Source organism: Lagenorhynchus albirostris, chromosome 6 (assembly GCF_949774975.1).
Source record: "Lagenorhynchus albirostris chromosome 6, mLagAlb1.1, whole genome shotgun sequence".
In the NCBI taxonomy this organism is placed as follows: domain Eukaryota; kingdom Metazoa; phylum Chordata; class Mammalia; order Artiodactyla; family Delphinidae; genus Lagenorhynchus; species Lagenorhynchus albirostris.
The window spans coordinates 50,268,421-50,284,112 of NC_083100.1; the positions used below are offsets into that span (position 1 = coordinate 50,268,421).

Genomic DNA, 15,692 nt, shown 5'->3' on the forward strand with positions numbered 1-15,692 from the left:
TATAGATATTGTTTATTTCCTCTTTCAAGGAGCACAGTATTACAAATACTATGCAATTATATTTTTTATTTAAGTAGCTTACAACTGTCACTCAAGGCAAGACAAAATAAAGCAACTCTAAAGGTGTCGTCATTGCAGTAAGGTTTGTTCAGAGATACAGCATTAGAGTCTGTTTTTAGACACCATTTTATCCCTAGTGCTTGGCAGATAAGAGGCACTAAATAATGATGAGTGAATGAACCTAACTGATATGATTTAATTTAGCTAACTTTCATTTATTCAAACATTGTCTTAGAACTATGTCAGGATTCAGACTTACCAACACTTTTTTTAAAAACTTCATTATGTTATTAGCTATAAAAATAACTGTATTTTTTATTTTTAGTGGAGTCCCAGCTTCCTGAAAACATAAATGTGTTCTGGGGGTGGGGTGATGGTATTGGGGATGGGGATGGGGAGGCTCTTGACACATGCACTGTGGTTTAGTCAGGAGTCAGAAAGAAAGGGTAAGAAAACTTACTCGTTCCTAGTCTCTAAATGGGCATTACTTGTCTTATCATGGCTTCCATTATGATGGTAGTATACTGGTTAAGAGGATGGACAACAAACCAGAATTTGAATTTTGGTCTTTCCACTTGGCTGAATAATATTGGACAGATCATTCAACATCTTAAGGTCTCTTTGTGCTTATCTCTAAAGTGGTGATAGGAACTTTCCTGGTGGACAGTGGTTAAGAATCCGCCTGCCAATGCAGGGGACACGGGTTCGAGTCCTGGTACAAGAAGATCCCATATGCTGCAGAGCAACTAAGCCCATGCGCCAGAATGACTGACCTTGCGCTCTAGAGCCTGTGAGCCACAACTGCTGAGCCCGCATATCACAACTACTGAAGCCCGTGCACCTAGAGCCTGTGCTCTGCAACAAGAGAAGCCACCGCAATGAGAAGCCTGCGCACCGCAACGAAGAGTAGCCCCTGCTTGCCGCAACTAGAGAAAGCCCGCGCGCAGCAACGAAGACCCAGCACTGCCAGAAATTAAATAAATTGATTAATTAATCTAATTAAAAATAGATTAAAAATAAATAAATGGTGATAATTCCAATCTTAAGAAGCAGTTTAGTATCTCCTAAAGCACTTAGCAGATTTGTGTAACAAATTACTTTTGAAAAATGGAAGCTGTTATTTATATTACTTCTCTGACTTTTTGGTCTACTTTACTGGCTTTTCTTCTAGCAGCTCTTTCAACGTGGGTATTTCTAAATGACCTTTTTTTTCACACCCTGCAGTATATATGTTTGAAAACATTTTACTTCCATGGCTTCAACTAAGTAATATACTATCAACTAAGTAATATACTAGATAGTATACTATCTAGTAATATACTATCTGTAGTTACCCTTTGGACAGCTCCACAAGCTAAATATCAAACATTGTATCCAGTGTTGAATACATGATTATCCTCCATTTTGTTTCTCTTCTGTGTTCTCTGTTTTGAGCCATCACCATTCACTTGGTTACCTAAACTGGAACCTTTGGAAACCCCTTTAACTTTTTTTATATAAATTTATTTTATTTTATTTATGTATTTTTGACTGCATTGGGTCTTCGTTGCTGCGCCTGGGCTTTCTCTAGTTGCGGCAAGTGGGGGTTACTCTTCGTTGCAGTGCGTGGGCTTCTCATTGCAGTGGCTTCTCTTGTTGCAGAGCAGGGGCTCTAGGCACGCGGCCTCAGTAGTTGTGGCATGTGGGCTTAGTTGCTCCTCAGCATGTGGGATCTTCCCGGACCAGGGCTTGAACCTGTGTCTCCTGCATTGGCAGGTGGATTCTTAACCACTGCACCACCAGTGAAGCCCTGTAACAGAGTTTTGTGGGGTTTTTTTGCGGTACGCGGGCCTCTCACTGTTGTGGCCTCTCCCGTTGCGGAGCACAGGCTCCGGACGCGCAGGCTCAGCGGCCATGGCTCACGGGCCCAACCGCTCCGCGGCATGTGGGATCTTCCCGGATCGGGGCACGAACCCGTGTCCCCTGCATTGGCAGGCGGACTCTCAACCACTGCGCCACCAGGGAAGCCCTGTAACAGTTTTGATGATGTACTTTTGTGAAGAAGTATGTGTGTGTATCCTAATGGCAACTTAAAGAAATATTGGTTTTGACCAATTAAACTTTACCAAAATTCAAAGAATTTTAATACAGTGAGAACTAACTTGTGTCAATATTCTTTTAAAAATGTATCTTCAACATTTAGTTAATATCTCTTCTACATGTAATAGTCTTTAATTCTGCCTTGAATAAAGAAAGTAAATATAAGAATGAACCCCTCACTAGAAGAAACAACTAAGCCTTTAATATATTTGAAAAGTATTTGAAATAGGTCAAGTGATGGCAGGGAATTGCATCAGCCCTAATGACCTACCTAAACGTTTAAATCTTTTTATTTTTAATTTTTACCATGCTAACATGAATACATGATAATGAATTGAATAGTCTAGAAGAATTAAGGATGAAAAGTGAGTGTATGTAATCCTACCCCACTCTCTCCCACCCTGGTCATATTTCTCAGGGGGAACTTCTGCTTTTAGTGTATCTGGAGGTTACCTCCAGAACTATAAGGAATATGCTGATTCTTTTATATATTCATTTGCCAACTTTAGACAGGATCTATTAATTCTTTGCTACAAAATATGAAGATTTAGCTCATTAGGTTTCCTCCCCTCATTTACCTTCTCCCCTCTTCCTGATGTTTGATAGTTTTTTTGCTAACATTTTTGGATCATTGGTTACTTCTTTTTAAACTTTAAATAGTATATAGTTCTTTATATTTGTACCCTTACCCTTGGTCATTTATACTTTCATGTTGTCAAAATTGTTAATGCTTTCCTTTGGTTCTGTAATCATGAAGTGTTCTGAGATTGAATTATATGCTGATTCTAAAAATTAAAATTAATAAAGACCTGAGTGTTAGGTTTGCATTGCTGCACTCCATTATCACACTTTGCACTTATTCTTATAAGTCCAAATATATAATATGTTTACATTATATGTTTTTTTATATACGTAATATCATATATTTATTATCAAAGTGAAATGGATTCTCTCTTCCAGAATATTTCACAGTTAAATTTGTTACATAGATACATTGACTTTCTTGAATTACTTAAGTGCCTTTATAGAATTTTAAAATTTATCCAGTCTAATAATCATACCACCTTTCTGTAAGCTTTTTTTTTTTCTGGAGCCCACTTTCCTATAATCCTCTGTCTTCTAACTTCCCTCTGGATAATTTGCATAAGCCTGCTGCATAGCTCTCATCCTGGGACATATTTCTCTATATTGTCCTGAGTGTAATGGTTTTCACCTGAACTTTCACACTGAGTTTCATAGAGTTTGGAAATCCCCTGAAATTGTGTACAGAGTTCTTGTGTGAATGTATTTTTCAGCTTTTGTCATGTTCCCAAGGGTGGTTCTTATGATCCCAAAACACATCTGTTTTAAAATCACCTTATGTTGTGAATCTTGCCCACTCTATATTCTAATCATACTAAACTGCAGTAATACCTTCTTTAGCTCAAGGATGCTGTCAGTTTTTCTGCAAATGAAATGGCCAATGAGCATTATACTGGGGTTTCATAGCATAGTCCCCAAGGAGATGCATTCCTGCCATTTGCAATCATTTATCCATTTTCTTCAAATTTCCTGAAGTTATATCTTGCCAGTTTTTCAGCTATCTTCCAAACGTTGTTAGCCAATCCCTTTGGCTGCAATGGTGATAATGATTTCCTTCATAATAGCAAAGGATGTTACCAGTACCTAATCACCTGTTGATCTTTAGCTTTTATTTTCTTGGTCATTTGTTTGAAGGGGTCTTTAGCCACTTTTAACCTGCTATCCTTTGAGTACCTTTGACATGGTATCTTATTGTTTTTCATGGCCAGTCCGGTTTTACCTGTTGTCAAATCAAAAGTTATTTGCCAAGATCCAAAATTGAAGACAGCAAAAGAAACTATAAGGGAATGAATAACAGATGTTGTAAAATACTTACTTTCTTTTGTTCTTCCTAGCACTCACTCATCTTGGCTAAAAATGTTTTAAATATGTACAGTAATGGTCTTTGGCCAAGAACATATAGGATAGTATACTGTGTTAGTCCTCATTGTCTGGTGTAGGATAGAATGTAGAAAATGGGGAAGTAGATTTAATTGCTTTATTTTTTAAAGAAATATTTTATTTTGGGAGAGTATACACTTTCATGGCACAAATGGCCATTCCTTCTCTTGCCTCTGGGTCTTTTGTTTATGCTGTTTTTCCTATCTAGAACAATCTTTCTCTCCCATATTCTTTCACTAGGATAATTTCTACTTGTCTTTCAGGTCTATCCTTAGATGTCACCATTCCAGAGAAGCTTTTTCTAACTCTTTCAAATTAGGTTAAGTGCTGCTTGTGTATGTTCTCATAGTCCTCTCTATTATTCATTTATTTATTTAAAACATTTACTGGGTGCCTTCTATTAGCTAAGTCCTGTTCTGGGAGAGGGAATCCAGCAGTAAATAAACAAGTCACTGGGCTTTGTAGAGCTTACATTCTGCTGGGCAGAGATAGACCAAAAAAAAAAACCCAAACAAACAAACGGAAAAACACATAGTGCCACATAGAGTTGAGTTCTAAAAAGAACAAAGTGATAGTGGGAAGATGCCAATTTACTTGACCTGGGGAAAGCCTTACTGAGGAGGAGGCAATATAGCAAAAGATTTAAAGATAGGAGGAAGTGAGGTGAGCTGGGGGAGGAGCCTTCTGTGCTGAGGGAGCAGCAGTGGCAAAGGCTCAGGGCGGGAGTGTGCCTGTCTTGTTCATGGAACAGGAAGTAGGCCATTATGAATAGACCAGAGTGATTGGGGAAAGGGGCTGGGAGATAGTGGTAGGAGATGAGGACAGTGATTGAAGGGGTCAGCAGATGAGATATGGCTTTCTAGGACATAGTAAGGACTTTGGCTAATTACTCTTGAGTAGAGATGTTATTGGATAAGAGTGGTAGAGGAATGAAATGATATACCTATGATCACTGTGGTTGCTGGGTTGAGAAATAGTCTGCAGGGGAACAGAAGTAAAAACAAACTGGTTAGGAAATTTGCAGTCATTGAGAGGAGAGCTGATAGTCGCTTGGTCTAGGGTGGTACAGGTGAGAAATGTTCAGATTTTGGATGTTTTGAAGACAGAGCCTATGGTATTTGCCAATGTATTGGGTATGGGGTATATGAGACAGTGAGAAATGTAAGACCCCAAGGTTTTTGGATTGAGGAAATATCAAGATTTACTGGAGTGAAGAAGCAAGAGGAACTGGTTTGGGGTGGGAGTATAGAAGGGATAGTACTCAGTAGCTTGATATTAGCTATGTTAAGTTTGAGAGACCTGCTAGAAGTCTGAGTGGAGATGCTGAGTAGCCAATTGTATATATAAGCCTAGGGCTCAGGCTAGCATTAAGCTGAGAATCAAGTTGAAGAGGAATTATTGAGAGAGAGGAGAAGGAGTGGGATAATCACTGAGGAGAGTGTGAGAGTGAATTGATGGTGAAAATGGCATAATGTTGCTACTCAGTTATATTTAATGATTGTGAATTCAGGTTGAGATGGAGTCAGCATAGACATAGGCTTTCTCCTGCTGTGGGTTTTATCAGGTAATTATGATAGGGGGACAAGGGAGTAATATAATGAAGGACCATTATATTACAAGGGAGTAATATAATGATGGGCCAAAAGAGGAGACCGAACATGAGAGGTTGTATTTCAATAAAAAGATAGTAGGGTGAATGAATAGGAGCTCCCTCCAAGCTCAAAGAATTGATGAAGGTAGGTTATTAAGAGGGTATTAGAGATATCAAGTGGGAAGTATTCTTCCACTGATGCCACTGTACCTTATCTCCAAATCTCCCAAGAACAACAGATGTCCAAAAAGGCCAGAAAGAAGTCAAGACAGCCTAAGAATAAACTTTATTCCTCTTTACAGGCCTACTGATTGAGGTAATTTAATATGAGCCACCACTCTCTGTTAGTATGTAATCAATTAACAAAAATAATCCCTGAGTGCTCTCTGAGTTTTAGGCCCTCCTTTAATTTTCCCCGTCTTGTTTCTCATCTTCACCACCCTTAGAAGCTCTGACCTTTCTTGTTATGGTCTTTCTCATACTATTTTGTGTGTGGGTTTTTTGTTGTTGTTGTTGTTGTTGTTTTTATAAACCTCTTTCATGTTATTACAAATTGGTGAGGGTCTTTGTCTTGAAGGGAAGGTGGGAATTAATCATTGTAGTTTTTCACCATCTTTGAACCTTATACTTAGAAGTTAGTGTGGTGTAACCAGATTCTAAAACTGGATAGTTATCTAAAAAAAGTGAGAATTACCTGTATATCTAGATATACAGTCCTCACTAGATTGTATGCTCATTTAGGGGCAGGGTCATCATTTTATTCATAGTTTTATCCCCAGCTCTTCCAACAGTGTCTGACAATATAATATCATGTTGGGGTATTTGTTGACTAAATGAATAATATAATTGTTAACTAAATAATTGTTAACTAAATGAATAATAATATTATTACAGTAACTTGTCTCTTTTTAGAGGTTACTTTTCATATCACAAGCCTCTCTGAATCACATCTGGGAACTAGGAAGCAATACCACTTGTAGGAATCTGCTCAAGAAAAATGGAAGTACATTACATGTCCACATATAGATATGTTTATAGCAGCATTCATTGTTCATAAGAGCTTAAAACTGGAAATAATTCAAATGCCCATCAACTGATGAATAAAGTAAATTGGTAGTATATGCAGTTAATGGAGTACTATTTAGCAATTAAAAGAAACAAGCTACCAATACATGTTATAGCATGGATGAACTCCAGAAACATTAGGCTAAATGAAAGAAGCTAGATGTAGAAAGCTTATATATTATTTGATTTCATTTTATAGAGAGTGTCTGGAAAAAGCAAATTTATCGAGGCAGAAAGCAGATCAGTAATTATTAGGGATGCGGGTAAGAATGGGATTAACTGTAAATAGGCACAAGGGAACTTTTTGGGATAATGGAAATGTTCTAAAACTGGGTAGGGTTGGTGGTTGCACAACTCTGTAGATTTACTAAAATAATTTAATTGTTCACTTCTGATGGATGAATTTTATGGTATATAAATTATACCTCAGTAAACCTGTAAAAAACAAATGATTTTGAGCAACCAGAAATGGTAGTTTATAAAAAATGAAGTTTATTCAGAAGTAAGCTTTTTGGTTCTCACTGTGCCCAAGCTTGTTGAGTTTGCTTAGGTAAAATTGTTAACACGTATATTTTCTAATGCATTGTACCTTAAAGGGTATTCTCATCAGGAGCAAATGGTAATTGATAGGAAGAGAAATAAAAACTTTAAAAAGTAAAAAGTATAGCCAGCAAGGACTGTTTAATGTTGGCATGTTACCTTGCACATGTCAGTAGCACCTGAGACCATCTTGACATAATTAGCTCAGTATAATTGATTACAGTTATGATATCTAATCAGTAAGAAAAGCCTGACTTATTTCGCTGTACCCAGGTTGTGAAAGCAAGCTAATCACATATCTGAAAGACTTTTAAAAAATATTATTAAAATTGAGTGTAAAGGGGCTAGCTTCATTTACATTTTCATTCATAATGGAAAATGGTACCATTATATGAGGTAAATTGTATTTTCGTTAATACAGTGTGATATCTTTCATACAAAGATGTTAGATCTGACTGACCACACTATACTGGGGCATATATTTAGTGCTTTTCTAGTACTAATGATAAAATTAGTTTCATTAGTTTGCATTAATTTAACCATCTTGTGACCAGAAATCTTAAACTTCCAAGATTTTTCCTGGTGCAAGTTAATGTGCTCAGGTGGTGAAATAGAGATTATTTTAATTTCTTTTATTGAACTTTTTATTAATCTTTGTTTCAGTTACCGAGTGCTGCCTAACAGACCACCCCAAATCTTAATGGACTTAAAACAACAACAACTCATTTCATATTCTGGGGTTGATTGGGCAGTTCCTCTGCTGGTCTCACCAGCCTTAGGTCACAGCTGCGTTCATCTGGTGGGTGGTTGGGGCATGGGGCCTGTTGGGATAGAGGATGTGGAACCTTCCTTTCTGTGGGATATGTTAGCTTTCTCACACATGACACTTTAGGACAGTGTTCCAAAAAAGAACAAAATGTGAAGTTATAAGGCCTTGTAAGTTAAGAGTATCATTTCCGCTGCTTTCTCTTGGTCAAAGCAAGTCACAAGGCCAGCTGGGATTGTAAGGGTGGAAAAATAAACTACATCTCTTGATGAGAGGAACAGTAAAGTCCTATTGCAAAGAGGCATGCATAAAACCTTTAATTTTTTTTTGCCTTTCTGTTCTTTAAAAAACAAAACTCTTTGCTTTTCAGAATTAATTTGAACAGATGACAGCAATATAAACTTGAAAAAGATCACTTTAGTATATAAAATGAAGAGGTTGAATTAGAATTCTTAGAAGCTTCAATCTGTGAGATTGATGAAGCTACAATTAAATAGAAGTATTTTCTGAGAAGAAAATAGCCTTAGCTTTGCTTATCCCTATACTACTTTTGTCATGGTGTGGCAACTTGAATTTTAAAGTGTATTGAAGAGGTGTTTTGAACTTTGAAATCTGATTGACCTGGATTAACATCTTAACCCTTTTCTAGTCTGTTTCTATATCTGGAAAATGAGGATAAAAATATACCATGACTGGGAAGATGAAAAAAATTCTGGAGATAGGCGGGGTGATGGTTGCACAGCAATGCAGATATATTTGTACGTGTGAACTGCACACTTATAAAATATGGCTATATTGGTAGACTTTGTTATGTTTTACCACAATTTAAAAAATGAACCTTGCAAAGTTGTGGTGAGGATTTAGTTTAGTAACAAATATTAAACATTCAGTAATGCTTATTTACTAGGCAAGTGTTAGGATAACTTTCCCTAAAATTTATTTACTACCTTTTGCTCAGAAAAATGCATTTATGAAATATTGAATGCCAGTAGAATCATTTGTATATAATAAAATGAAAGTTCAACAAGGTCCCATTAACCTTTTTTAAAATGACTAATCTTTGTGTTAATTTGGATTTTCATATAATCTTAGGAGATTTGCTTATATTTGATATGAATATGTCATTTTCTTTAAATGTTTCTCATTTCTTATCCTGTAAGGACATAATGAAGTATTTTATCCAACAGGGATTTATTCAAGGGATTAAATTACCACTCCGTGTTAGGATACATAAACTCATTTGAGACATGAATTGATACCTGATATTGCATTCATTGATAATTAGTACAATTTAAAAGTTGATTCTATGACTTATGTTGAGAAACTTGAAGATCATTTATTTATTCATTTAAAGTGCATCTACTGTGTGCTAGTATCTAGACCTTGGATACAAGAGCATGAAATAATACAAACCTCCTTTCCTCTGTGGAATCTCAATTCAAGTTAGGATGTTAGACAACAAACAACTAAAGTGAATAAATACGTACTTTTATTTGGAGATAAGTGGTAGGAAGAAATAGAAAGCAGGATGAGGAGTAAGAGAGTAACGTGGGTGAGAAGACTATTTTAGGTAAGTGCACAACAATGGCTTCTCTGAAGAGAAGTGAAGTGAAGGATTGAGCTATGTGAAGAAGTAGAGAAGAGCATTCCAGACATGATAAAGAGCAAGTGCAAAGGCTCAGAGGTGGGACCAACCTTGGTGAATTTATTTGATGAACATAGCACGCAGACCAGTATGACAACTACTGTGAGAGGCTGGAGGAGCATGAGGGGAGATGAAGTTGTAGAGACAGGCAGGGGTCCTATTCAAATTTTATTCTGAGACATTGGTAAGAGACTTTGTATTTTAAGTGTGATGGGAAACTTATTAAAATTTTTTTTAAAACCCTTTATTTTGAAATAATATTAGACTAAAACAAAAATAATACAGTGAGTTCACGTATACTCTTCATCCAGTGTTAATATCTTGTTTGTATAACCTTCATTGGAATCATCTCTTCAGGGTAGTGTGTTACCTTATAATGTCCACTCTCCTGCCACTATATGGAGAAGACTGAAGAGGCAAGAGCAGAAGTACAGAGATCAGTTAGTAGTTAGTAGTCCACATGAGTGTTGATGAGTAGAGTGGTGGCTGGACAGTTCCTTAAAAGAGGTTTATGGGCTTCCCTGGTGCTGCAGTGGTTGAGAGTCCGCCTGTCAATGCAGGGGACACGGGTTCGTGCCCCGGTCCGGGAAGATCCCACATGCCGCGGAGTGGCTAGGCCCGTGAGCCATGGCCGCTGAGCCTGCGCATCCAGAGCCTGTGCTCCGCAACGGGAGAGGCCACAACAGTGAGAGGCCCGCGTACCGCAAAAAAAAAAAAAAAAGAGGTTTACACAAATAGCCTCTCAGCACTCTTATTTTAAAAAGCCTGGTTTAGGGACTTCCCTGGTGGCACAGTGGTTGCGAATCCGCCTGCCAATGCAGGGGACACGGGTTCAAGCCCTGGTCCGGGAGGATCCCACATGCCATGGCGCAACTAAGCCCATGTGCCACAACTACTGAGCCTGCGCTCTAGAGCATGCAAGGCACAAGTACTGAGCCCTTGCACTGCAACTACTGAAGCCCCCGGGCCTAGAGCCCACGCTCTGCACAAGAGAAGCCACCACAATGAGAAGCCCGTGCACCGCAACAAAGAGTAGCCCCTGCTCACTGCAACTAGGGATAGCCTGCATGCAGCAATGAAGACCCAACTTAGCCCCCCCAAAATAAATAATAATAAAATTAAATAAAAAAGAAAGAAAAGCCTGATTTAGAATATCATACTAAGAAATTGAACAAAGCCTTCCCTGAACCAAATTTCTGTACTTGGTTGTTTTTTAAGAGGAACAAAATACTAGCATAGTTTAGGTCAAGAAAAATAATTTATTATGCATAAGCAGTTTCGATGATGAAAGAATATTTGAAATGGGTGAATAAAGGACTTCAGTCACTTTCCTTTATGTTGAAAATCTGAGTTAGCTCTCTTAGTCATTGGTTCCTTATTGTAATTTGCTAGTATCTTTTCTTTGAAAGAATGAAAGCTAGTAAATACTAAATTTCAATCAGTTTTTTAGATACTTATATTTTGTGTAGAAAATGCTTCTTAATTGTACAAAGATTAATTACCAAGATTTTTCATTGCAAAGATATCTTATTTTGTGATCTGCATGGCTATTTATCCTGTTTATTTTGTTTCTACACATTTTACTTAAATTTTAAGAATAATGTTCCACAGTCAGAAGCTTTAATGAAAGCATTGTACAGATATTTTGCTCATATAGTTAACCCATGTATCCATTATATGCTTTTAAAGTGTTAGCGAATATTGATAGAATCATTTCTCAAAATTGTACTTTTCTAATGTTCTGTTCTGTAGCATCAAACAATCTGTTACTGATCTATATTCTTAAACCATTTCCTACTTTTTATTTACTATAAAACAAAGAGATAATGGGAAAAAAACTTGTTCTGGTTGTTGAACCTAGAAGTTAAATACTTTTTGATAGTGTCTGCTCTACTTCACTTTAAAAACTAAAATAGGAGCATTTTTTTTCAGTTGAAGCCCAGGAGTTGTAGACACTTTTATTCTTTGTTGTTATAGTTGAACTTTCATGCAGAGCTTTATGGAATTTATTTTCATTAAATAAGGAACATAATTGTAACTATATGTAGAGACATTGAGGGAATTTTGTGAAATACTTGTATGTTATTTGGAACACTGCCTGGCAAAGAGAGCATGCTCAGTTAAATATCTGGTCTTATTAGAAGTACTATGAGTAGTATTGGGATTATTTAAAACAGCTTTATTCTTGCTTATTTTGGAGAAGTGGTCTGTGAGCATCTTCTGTTATTCACTTAATATTTAATGAGCAGCTTCTGGGTGCCAGGCACTGTAAAGTGTTCTCATGTATATTATCTTGGCTACACTGCCCACATCAGCTCCCATTTTGATAATGGGGGTATTAGACTCTTGAGAGGTTAAGTCATTTAGCTGTGATTTCGCAGTAAGAGGTGGGTGTCACTTGCTAAAACATGTCATCTGACGCTGACATATAAAGATTTTTTAATATTGTCCTAATCACTCATCTGATAGATGTTTATATTGTGTACTTCTTTATGTGCAGAGCTGTTTGATATGGGCTGTGGAGTTTGATACACTGTCTCATAGTGTTGCAGGTAACTGATATAAGGTAGAAAGTGATATTATTAGAAATTATACACATTTAGAGTAGGGAGATGTTATTTGCATTGAGGGAAAAAGTTCAATCAGGGATGTTTTCTTGAAAGTCAACATTTAAATTGAGTAGTTTAGGAGTAGTAGGATTTGGACATACGTGAGTGGTGGAATTTGGACATCTCAAGAGAGAAAACAGTAAAGAAAACATGAGATGTGTGTAGAAAATAGTGAATAGTTTGTTTTGGCTACTCTGTATAGTGTGTGAATGGATGTAGGGGAAATTTAGATTGGAAAGGTAAATTAGGACCAAATTATGTAGGGTCTTAAAAACTTGAGTAGTTATTTTGAATTTAGATATCCTTTAGTTCAGTAAATTTGTTTTAGCCAGTGTAGAGGCTAGTTACATACAATTTGGGGGGAAATAAAATTGAATGAGAAATTGAGACCATAATGAGATTTTACTATTAAAAAGGAAGATGCGGGGGCATGTGGAATGGTAGAAAGAACACTATCAGGAGCATGGATATGAAATTTTTAATCCTGGCCTTGTCATATTAAGTAGTTATATAACCTTGGGAAGATTCTTTTAAGTTCTGTGAGCATTAGCTTCTTAATATGCAAAATGAGAATTTGTATAAAAGATCCTTAAGGCCCATAATAAGATGGTGACTGTGTCATTTTTTGTCCAAAGTAGGACACTGAAATTGAAAGGAGGCACTGTTAATAATTAACCCAGTAGCAACCAAATTATACTTTTGCTTTTTATCCTATTATATTATGAGTTTACTTTCACCTGTTACCTTGCAAAGTTCAAATTTAAAGTACTGAAAAGTAGGGGAAAGGATTAAGACATCAATTGTGTTTAATGTTATTGAACAAGGTAACAGAGGAAACAGAGTCATTTAAAAAGGTGTCTGCTTGATGTTGTGAGTGGTAATGATTAAAAGTGTGCTTATAAACATAGAATTGTTTTGAAACATATATTCAAAATAAAGTCAACTACTACCACAGATAAAGTTAGAACGGTTACATACATCACTATAAGTATATGTCTCAGTTTGCCTGGCATATAGGGGAAGTAGAGATACTTCGTTTACACTTTTTTACATGTCCTCAGGGACTGCTGTGTCTAGGGCACTTTACAATAGTTGGGTCTACCAGAATGCTGTGCTTGCTGTTTTTTGTTTTGTTTTGTTTTGGTTTGGTTTGGTTTGGTTTTTGCTGTACGTGGGCCTCTCACTGTTGTGGCCTCTCCCATTGCGGAGCACAGGCTCCGGACGCGCAGGCTCAGCGGCCATGGCTCACGGGCCCAGCCCCTCTGCGGCATGTGGGATCTTCCCAGACTGGGGCACGAACCTGCGTCCCCTGCATCGGCAGGCGGACTCTCAACCACTGCGCCACCAGGGAAGCCCCTGTGCTTGCTGCTTTTTAAATAGTCTTTTAATAGTTTTTTTAATCTCCTGATGTTATGCTCACTATTGTAAATTTTCTGACTTATCATAATGGTTCAATACAATTATGTGTAGAGGCACCTCTCCCCCAACACTCCTGTGTAGGTGTAAGTTTAAGAACTGATTGAGGGCCTCAAAACTGTATGGGCTTTGATAGCAAGTTTGATATTTTGAAGCAGTTTCTCATATTTTCTGGTTTTCTCATGTTCTAGGTGAATTATTTTATATTTAATGTGCATTCAGATCACCTGGGTATCTTGTTAAATGGCAGATTCTGATTTGGTAGGTTTTAGGTGGGCCTGAGATTCTGCTCTTCTAACAGAAGTGGAAGATGTGGAAGTTTCTATTCTGTAGACTACATTCAGAGTATCAGATAGGTTCTAGATGTTTTTCCGGAATTCTGGCAGACTTATGATATATGATGTTAAATATGGCTGGATTCTTTCAGAAATTATATTAATAGTTGTTTTAAAGAGAAAACTTAGGACTTTTGTAAATTTAATAATACAGTTGATTGAAATAATGTCTTTTGTATTCACATTTCCTTCTTCATATGTTTACCAGTGTCTTAACTCTAGTTTTGCTTCTTTCTCATACCTTTTTTGTTGTTTTGGTTTTTGCTTTTCTTTAATGTATTATTGTGTTTTGTGGATCTGGTCAGGGAACCGTTACTGTATTTTATGTTTGTATCTACATTTTATTTTGCATGCGTAACGTGGCTTTGCCTGGATGTTCTTTTTGGTAAGTTCCAAATTTATAAAGCATATTGTTTTTTGTAGTGTAAGTTATATTTTTCACCTTCTTTTCTCCCACTTCTAGTAATGTGGTCATGCTCATGAGTTGTTTTTAGTTTTTTTAAAGAGTTCATTTGATAATTATTTTTTCCTAACACTTTCCAATTTTCCTTAATAGTAGTGCAGTTTGGTACTAATCTGCTTTGATTCGTTTTATAGCCTCGCAATGTCAGTTGCTGGTCACTATTAGCAGTTGCTGTCTCAAGTATTTTGGTTTTTTAAAAGAGCCTTAATCATCTAGAAATATTGTCCTAAAAGCTTGTGCTTCCATTTAGCAATCATAAAAGAAGATAGTTTGTAGTAAAACTAAATAATTTTGTTCTCTGTAAACAATGCATTCTAATTTTGTTTTCACAGCAACAGCTTGCACAACTACAGAAAGAAAAATCAGAGATTCTGAAAAATCTGGCATTATATTACTTCACATTTGTAGATGTTATGGAATTTAAGGTATGTATTTTAATGTATAGAATTTAACATTTCAGAGATAGATTGATATTTGTTAATCATATAAATTGTTCTGTCACTTGTAGATAATAAAATTAGAATTCTTCTAGAACAAAAATTCAAAATACATTTTATTTGTGTGTGTTTTCTGAATTTAGTAGTATTCATATAGGTAAAAGGTTTAAATAAACTTTTATTTTCAGGACCATGTTTGTGAATTGCTGAATACTATTGATGTTTGCCAAGTCTTCTTTGATATTGTAAGTATTATTTTCAGAAAAATTTCCAATTCTTCTGTCTGTTTCTAGTAGAACTAAGGGGATCAAATGCTTTTCTTTAGAGAAAATGTAAATGATTAGTATATAAAGTTTCAGCATTGTTAATTTGGCTTGTATTTTTTAAGGTAAGGAGTTATACTGTATTTTCACTTGTTTATTTGATTGTCATTGAATATAAATCTTGTACATATTCGGAAATAGTTGTTAATTTTAGTATTTTAATAGGCCCAATTTTAAAAGGTTACACAAATAATCCTTTTCTCTATAAAAAGCATACTTGATAAAAATCTTTCTTGATAAGTCAATTTCTAGATATAGGAAGTCAAAGTGAAAAACGTCTCCACTGACTTAATGGTGAACCTATTTATTTAATACTCCTTTTTTCTTGCTTAGTGAGATTTGCTTTCATGTTTATTACTTTTCTGGTTTTGGTTATTCTTTTAAACTGTTAGCAGTTTGAA

At 36.2% G+C, this 15,692-nt stretch overlaps 1 protein-coding gene across 3 annotated transcripts in view; it reads left to right on the forward strand.

Moving 5' to 3' along the window:
• The window catches only part of NCKAP1 (NCK associated protein 1), a 103,943-nt gene that overhangs the window by 20,437 nt on the left and 67,814 nt on the right, over positions 1–15,692 (forward strand). For all 3 annotated transcript variants that reach the window (XM_060152499.1, XM_060152497.1, XM_060152498.1), the window contains exons 3-4: positions 14,864–14,956; positions 15,157–15,213. In XM_060152499.1, the coding sequence (XP_060008482.1) occupies positions 14,864–14,956; positions 15,157–15,213 (150 nt within the window). The remainder of the gene's footprint in view (positions 1–14,863; positions 14,957–15,156; positions 15,214–15,692) is intronic.